Here is an 8,887-nt window from a genome sequence, read left to right on the forward strand (position 1 = left end):
CCAAGTGGCATGCCAGGATCCTAATGTTCAATGTGAACACGACGAGCCTGCTTCATTGAGGACTGCATGTTGAGTTCAGTTGGTCAGACAGTTACAAATCTATCTGGTGGATTATTATCTATTCTTATCTACTTTTATTGTTATCTAATTTCTTTTTCCATATGTATGCACTGATAAATATACATACATACAGTGATTTCATTGATTTTTCCCATCACTTCCTCCCTCAGAAGGCCTTCAATTTTTTAGTTTTGAATATAAAAAAAAACTTAATACAGATAATTTTCTCTCTATATTTATAAAATTGATCCTTTTGAATCTTCAAATCCTATGGGACTCCAAGGCAAATTAATAGCCTGACTATGACAGTCTTGTTAATGTTTTCCATGACTTTCAAAGTAGAAGCCGTTAGAACTCTGTGAGTATAAACAGTGGTAGATATTACCATCTATCTCTGCCTGAAAAACAGCTGATGAGGCCATCTCAGACTGTTCTACTTGGGCACCTTCAAGAATCATGTTGCAGACAGGGCATTTGTATACCAAAAGAGGACTTCTATGGATGATGGTAGCATTGATGGTATCACTGTTGACAGGAATGCCTCAAGTGGCATGCCAGGATCCTAATGTTCAATGTGAACATAATGAGCCTGCAACTATACGCTATACATATCATCAGCTTGGAGAAGTTAGCATTGGTAGCATCATTTCTGTGATCTCGCCATTTTCTGATACCCCTGATTTCAGTCGACATCCTTCTCAGGAGGTTCAAGACGGACTTATGTAGGTTCCTGATTGATTGCTTTTTTCCAGCTCTGATTCCAATTGTTGAATTATATGATGCTCAATTTTTTTTTCACTCTCAAAATCCAGAAACACCCATTTTTGAAAAATGGGATACCTTGATGTATTTTCAATGTAGGTCAAAAGTCTATTATGACACCTTATATCTAATTCAGTCTACATAGAGAATATAGATTTGTGTACATGATGTACATACAGCTAAAATTTGAAGAACCTTGATTAGCTATGATTAATATTTAAATTGCCATTACTGGTAGAAAAATTGAGTTTCTTTCTTTAAGGTATAAGTCTGGAAGATTGGACATGCCATCATCTGAAACAGACTCTTTTCAATGTGTTATGTAATTCTTGTTACAGAATATTTTATCAAAACTACCAGCATCTTCTGGCTTTAGTGTTTGCCATCAAGGAGATCAATGAAAATCCTCAGATACTGCCCAATGTCACGCTGGGCTTTCACATCTATAATAGCAATTTTAGTCCAGGTTGGACTTACCTCGCTTCCATGGGGCTTCCCTTCGCCCAGGGCAGATTCATTCCTAACTACAAATGTGGGGTTTCCAAAAATCTGGCTGCTGTCCTTGTGGGCCCTGACATGTGTCTCCATGGGGCAACTATTCTGAGCATCTACAAAGTTCCTCAGGTAAGACTGAAGACTGACTAGATTATATACTCCTTGCACACAGCTGGTCATTTGCATTCTTTTAGTGAAGTGTTAAGGCCACCTGGAGATTTATCTGTGGCCATCAGGGTCACCTGATTGGGTGTGGAACTTTCTTGGAATTGTGGAGAGGACTGGGCTGTAGATTGCAGAAAGATGATGTTGCATCCCTCCCTCTCTGTTGAGAGACAGTTTTGACATAGGGGGCATCTTTGACCCATTTTTCAAATCAGTGGTTCTCTTTATCCAAAATCAGAAATTTGCTACCTTCAAAAGAGTGGCCTTTTGTGTTCTAAATGCAGATCCACTGACGAATCTAGTCCTGATGTTTTTGTTCTCCTATGTTGTGCTATGTGTTAACTCTCTGCAAGAAATATATTAACCACCATCCAGTCAGAGCTGAAGCAGCACTTTGGATGAGAAGTGAAACGTCATCAAAGAAAAACCAGAAAGTCCAGTTGCCTTTTGAAAAAGCAACTTTGGGAAAACCATGACCTGGATGTTTGAGGATCTCCATAGACATTCGGAAATAAATGAAAATATTTGGAGCATGTTTTAGTATATAAGCTCAAGGACACCCTACGATTCAATTGTATGTACACATTTTCAGAGGCTCACAACAATCTTTGTTTTTTACTTCCTTTAGCTGACCTATGGTTCTGCACCAATGATAGATAAAAAGACTCAAGCAGTTTTCCTCCAACAAATGTTTCCAAATGAATCCCACCAGCATACTGCTCTTCTCCAGCTATTGTTGCATCTTAGGTGGATCTGGATTGGAGTTCTTGCTGTAAATGATGACAATGGAGAGAAATTTGTCCATGAGGTTCTTCCCATGTTTTCCCAGCATGGCATCTGCTTTGATTTCATACAATACTTTCCTTATGTAGCTTTTTACATTGATTATAACCAAGTAATAGATGATGGAGTCCAAATATACCAAGTTCTCATGAACAGCACAGCCAATGTCATAGTCTTATATGGTGAAAGTAGGTCCATAACTTTTCTGAGAATGTACTTGCAGTTTGGAGAAGTGGATGATATACCAAAGAAGACAAAAATCTGGGTGACAACCGCTCAGGCAGAGTACACTTCGATATCCTTTCATAAATCATGGGATATCCATTTCCTGCAAGGGGCTTTATCCTTTGCAGTTCACACAAAGGAGATTGAAGGCTTTACAAAGTTTCTTGAAAGCATAAGTCCAATCAACAACCAGCATGATTATTTTAGGAAAGATTTCTGGGAACAGGCATTCAACTGTTTCTTCACCAGTCCTGAAACTGATAACAAATGTACTGGACAGGAGAGACTTGAGACCCTTCCCACATCTGTCTTTGAAACATGCATGAGTGGCCAGAGCTATAATATTTACAATGCAGTCCATGCTGTGGCACATGCTTTACAATCTTTGTATTTATCAAAGTCCAGGCAAAGAATATTAGTGAAAGAAAGAAGGCAGCAGTTTCCGAATCAAGTGTTATGGCAGGTAAGATCTAAAGCAGAGAACTGCACCATATTTTAGGACAATGATATGATGAAAAGACTAGTGAGTTAATGAATTGGAATATATATATATATATATATATATATATATATATATATATATATATATATATATATATATATATATATATGTGTGTGTGTGTGTGTGTGTGTGTGTGTGTGTGTGTGTGTGTGTGTGTTTGTGTGTGTGTGTGTGTGTGTGTAGGTGTGTATGTATGTATGTATGTATGTATGTATGTATGTATGTATGTATCTGTGTTACAACCCCTGGTATGCCTAAATATGGGGGGAAGGTCACTACTCCCTCTTTCTGTCCTTCGGCTCATCACAGAAGACCATGCAGGCAGAAAACCATATTTTTATTTTTAATGTTGCCTTTTTATATTTGTGTTGTATTTGTACTGATAAATAAATAAAGTCTCCCTTTATTTATTTATCAGTACAAATACAACACACACACACACAAACACACACACACACACACGTGTGTGTGTGTGTGTCCACCTGCCTGTCTGTCTGTCTGTCTGTCTGTCTGTCCGTCCGTCCGTCCGTCCGTCCGTCCATCCATCCATCCATCCATCCATCCATCCATCCATCCATCTATCTATCTATCTATCTATCTATCTATCTATCTATCTATCCATCCGCTATCTATCCGCCATTATGTGCTGGATCAGAGATTTGGTAACCTTTTGTTCTAGATTTGATTGGAATGTTTGCAGTGAATCATACAGACCTTTTTGTATGCCAACTTTTCAAGGCATTTCCTGATGAAGATGTGCTTTGTGAATCACATCATAGACTTTCCAAAAGGCTCACTTTCGTTCATGTACTGCTCAATATTTCTTTCTGCTAGGCTTATTCTTCACTCAGAAGTCATTTTTAAAAACTCTGCTTTTATGCCACTAAAATCTAATGTGCTATGTTGTTTATGGATACTTGTTAACTCCTGTTTATTCTAGAAGGAAACAGAAAATATGTTGGATGTGTTCTTTTTACATTCTCTGTTCTCATTATTATAATATATTTATTATGACCTACTCTTGTTTTTCCTTGAATAAAGTGTCAGTAAGTGGGAACGAAGGAGGTAGTGGAATACCTTGTAGAAACCAAGCATGTTTTAGAATGTAATTTATGGATTTTGTGGAAAGTATTAATTTATCTGTTCATTTCAAATAATTTTGTATAGCTGATACTGTATATATTTGCTCCAATTGCCACCTGAAAAAGTCCTGATGAAATTGTCAAATTTATGAAGATCATAATGAAAAAAAAATGTTAAGAGAAAACAAACATCTGCACTTTATGCACTTTAGCAATATGGATAGTCCCTAAAGGCAATAGAACAGCTTCCCTGTTATAATGCCCTACTTTCTAGCCATTTGTAGGGAATGTTCTCTGACATAGTAAAATAACTTGGTGAAGAGAAAATTGAAATTTTGAGTCACTTTGGGTCACCTCTAAGATGTAGGTAGATATTTCCACACTTGCAACACCATAACCAGGCAATAGAAAGAATGCCAAATACAAGTTTCTTACTAGCTGCCACTGACCTTCTATAACTGAATTATTTAATGAAGACAAGTACTGAAGATCTCTAATTGAGATCATTGTGAGCAAAATCAATAGATAGATAGATAGGTAGGTAGGTGGGTGGGTGGGTGGGTGGGTGGGTGGATGGATGGATAGACAGACAGACAGACAGACAGACAGACAGACAGACAGACAGACAGACAGACAGACAGACAGACAGAAAGACAGAGAGAAAGAGAGACAGACAGAGAGACAGACAGATAGATACATACATGCATAGATGGATAGACGGATAGATGGATAGATATTATGTATATATGGTTAATTCACAAAGAGTACAGGCGTGAAATACACACATACACACACACACACACACAGAATCAAATAATATTCTATGTTTATACATTTTCAATGTATTGTATTTATTAATTTTTGCTTCTATTCTTGTTTCCAAATGTTTGTTGCATTATTTGTTTAGTCCTAATCTACAACTAAAATAAATAAAAGCAAACTAGCAATGTCCAGTATAAATCCTCCCTCCCCTCCCTCTTTTTATCTCTATCATGTATTACAGCTTCATTCCTTTCTAAGAAGTGTCTCATTCAACAACAGTGTTGGTGAAAAGATCACTTATGACAAAAATGGAGAATTCATTGGTGGATTTGATATTACCAACTGGATCACATTTCCAAACCATTCCTTTATTAGGGTCAAAGTTGGAAGAATAGATCCCACAGCTCCACCTGACAAATTCTTCAATATCTCTGTGGATTCCATCACGTGGCCATTAGGATTTCCTCAGGTTAGATGTATGAATCATGGCTTCTCTGCCTTCATTTACACAGCAAAAAAATGTCCTTCTATTGATGTAAAATTGATAGCACCATCTCTTGGGTTAAGCTCTGTAAAAATCCCACTGGAAAATGTAAAAAAAACACTTTTACATTTGAAATATTTGGTATAGAATTATTAATCACAGTTTTCCTTATGACCTCTCATATGGATAATGCCTCAACATGGAGCTGCCCTTGAAGAGAGTTCAGAAACTTTAATTAGTGCAGAATGCAACAAAGCATCTAGTCCAGTGATGGCTAATGTTTTCATTATTGCGTGCCGAAGATGTGTGTGCATGCACCTCTAATGCAATGAGTGCATGAACCTCTGCCTGCCCCACCCCTAAGAATGCACTTATGACTTCCCTGTGTTACCCCTGCCCCCCTGGACATGTGCACATGTGTTTCACAGGCATCCTGCTGCCCCCGCACATGCATGGCAGAGACCCAAAAAGGTGAATGCAAATGCACAGTGGAGCTGAGATGGGGTAACGGCTTGTGTGCCTGCGTGCCATAGGTTGGTCATCACAGATCTAATCATTGACTACTAGGTTATTTGTCATATGTAACATGACTATTCTCTGTTCTATTCTATTCTATTCTCACTTGGTTGCCAATGTGCTGCCATTTGCAATTAAAGTTGCTGGTGTCAGCTTTAAAATCCTTCATGGATTAGAACAAGATTACCTGAGAGATCATCTATCCCCAGGTATTGCAATCCAATCCAGCCAAGAATGCTTAAAGCCTACAAAATGTCCCCTTTCTCCTGTAGTACCCCTCAATGGGATTTGTTCTCTCTGGTGGTCAAGATGGCCCCAATCATGCTGGCCTTTTCTAGGACCCTAAAATTCTGGTTTTATGCACATGCTTGCAGCTCGTACTGTTTGAAGGGAAACTTTACTTAGTTGTATGAGTGATATAATTGTAACTTTTCTTGGTTGCTTTGCACTTATATTCCTATATCAAAAACATTATGATTTTTATTTCTTGATAGGCACCACCTTGTTCTTTATGTAACGATCCATGTCTGGCAGGATACAGCAAGGTCAAGAAAGAAGAGAAGTCATTTTGCTGCTATGATTGTCTTCCATGTCCAGAGGGAAAAATATCAAATGAGAAGGGTAGGGAGATTCAAGATATAATGGGGATAAGGTTATAGTACCTATTATTGTTGCAACAATTGCCACCTCAAATGGCCCTGATAAAAGGGTCAAATTTATGAAGATCGAAGCGGAGAATGAATTAAGGGTTCAGTATGTCACTGTGTATAAGCCATAATATAGAACTCTGTTTTGTTCTTTTTCAGACATGGTTGATTGCTCTCTGTGCCCAGACGATCATTTTCCAAACCCTGAAAGAAATATATGCCTTCCGAAGCAGATTAGCTTTTTATCCTATGAAGAACCTGTGGGGATCAGTCTTACCACCCTTTCTCTCTTTTTTTGTTTTAAGACTATTTTGGTGCTTAACATTATCATTAAACATAAAGATACTCCCATTGTCAAAGCCAACAATCGGAATCTCACCTATATGCTCCTTGTTTCTCTCCTACTTTCCTTCCTTTGTGTGTTTCTATTTATTGGGCAACCAAACAAAATTCTGTGTCTCCTTCGTCAACCAGCTTTTGGTCTCATCTTCTCTGTGGCAGTATGTTGTGTATTGTCCAAGACCTTTGTAGTGGTTCTAGCCTTTATGGCCACTAAACCTGGCTCCAAACTGAGGAAATGGGTGGGTGGAAGAATGGTTACTTTTATTCTTTTTTCCTGCTCCCTTGTTCAAACCACTATTTGCATAGTATGGTGGACAGTTTTTCCACCATACCCAGATGTTGATATGAAGTCAATGTCTGAAGAAGTCATCCTGGAGTGCAATGAGGAATCGATCATGTTCTACTGCGTTTTGGGATTTATGGGCCTCCTGGCTATGATCAGCTTTTCTGCTGCTTTTCTAGCTAGGAAGTTACCTGACAGTTTCAATGAAGCCAAATTCATCACCTTCAGCATGTTGGTCTTTTGCAGTGTTTGGCTTTGCTTTGTTCCAACTTATTTAAGCACAAGGGGAAAATATACGTTGGCTGTGGAGATCTTCTCCATGATCTCCTCCAGTGCTGGATTATTAGTGTGTATCTTTTTCCCCAAGTGTTTTATCATTGTAATTAGACCTGAACTGAACGATAAGCATCAGTTAATGAAAAGAAAATCATAAATCACCTTTCTATAAATATGTGGCTGATAATGTTTCCAAGTATACACTTAAGCCAGAGAGTATGCAGCATGTGCAATTATATAGCGGAATGGGACATGTAGCCTTGGCCAATTTGTTACAGTCAACTCATTGTGGAACAACTCACCATGGCAAACTCACCCTCAGGAGCTGGATAAGATTTTGTTCGGCGGAGATAAGAAATTGTTGTTGAAGATCTATCAATTTTTGACATGTCAAGATGTTATAGAAGAGATGGATAAAGGCCCTTTAACAGCATGGGAGAGAGTTTGGCCATGAGATTGAAATGGGTAAATGGCGGGATCTATGGAATAAGACTATTAAACTCACGATATCTACAGCGTTCAAAGAAAATATATATAAGATTGCTTTAGCCAAAATGTTTTCTGGGTTATCCCCACTGTGCTGGAAATGTGGAAGAAGGGATGGCACATTCTACCATGTTTGGTGGTCCTGTATTGAGGCCACAAATCCTGGAGAAAGATACAAAACTGGCTAAGTGAGGTTACCGGGGCAAGTACGGAATGGAAACCCGAGACTTTTTTACTAAGCATAAAACCAGAAAACATGAGTAAATCTATATGGCATTTGAGCCTACATATACTCGTGGCCGCAAGGATAACCTATGCACAATTTTGGAAATCTACTATCATACCATCGGTAGATGACATAATTAAAAAGATTTATGAATGTGTAGAAATGGACAGAATGACAGGCTGGCTGAGAGACAAAGGAGAAACGGAACATTATCTTAGCTGGAACTTATGGTATATGAGGGCAACAAAGAGAACAGCATGGACTTAAAACTGGAAAAGTAAAATAGCGGCTGTTAACAATGGGAACTAAAAGTGAACGTTGGTATTGTAATAGATCTCTGAACTTTGTAACAAGAAGATGCTGGTTAGAAACGAAAAAATAAGGAAGAAAAGAATGTTGGGCTGTGAACGACTGTCACCGGTGGGGGGAGGGTTTGTATGTTTAAAGCTGTATTTGTATGTCTTATTAAAAAGAACATGTATAACCAAATAATTAGAATCACCCTTTACTACTGTGGTGTGTTTTCTCCATACTTTGCTTAACCAAAGAGCAAAATTAATTTATATTTATTTCGCTATAATTTCTTTCTTTCTTTTTCTTGATCAATGCCTATCATAATTTTCTAAATGTATAATATTATAAGCTGGAGGAGTTAATAAAGAATCACTTCACTTGAACAGATAAGCTGGAAAAATGACTTTCTATATTACAGTTAAATTGGAAGTTATCTCTGTTAATATGAGCTGTCAGTCCTGGGGAGTGAAAGAGTAGTTTTAATTAATAATTTAAAA

The 8,887-nt window shown here is 37.9% G+C and overlaps 1 protein-coding gene across 1 annotated transcript; it reads left to right on the top strand.

The window, feature by feature from the left end:
* Window positions 1–564: 564 nt before the first annotated feature.
* Window positions 565–7,541, top strand: LOC309400276 (vomeronasal type-2 receptor 26-like; the record flags this gene model as incomplete). Its single annotated transcript, XM_081968690.1, has 4 exons — window positions 565–782; window positions 1,161–1,446; window positions 2,111–2,953; window positions 6,789–7,541. The coding sequence occupies 4 exons, from the start codon at window positions 565–567 to the stop codon at window positions 7,539–7,541; spliced, it is 2,100 nt and encodes a 699-aa protein (XP_081824816.1).
* Window positions 7,542–8,887: the final 1,346 nt, after the last annotated feature.

This window comes from Natrix helvetica (genome assembly GCF_964273705.1).
Source record: "Natrix helvetica genome assembly, chromosome: W".
In the NCBI taxonomy this organism is placed as follows: Eukaryota; Metazoa; Chordata; class Lepidosauria; order Squamata; family Natricidae; genus Natrix; species Natrix helvetica.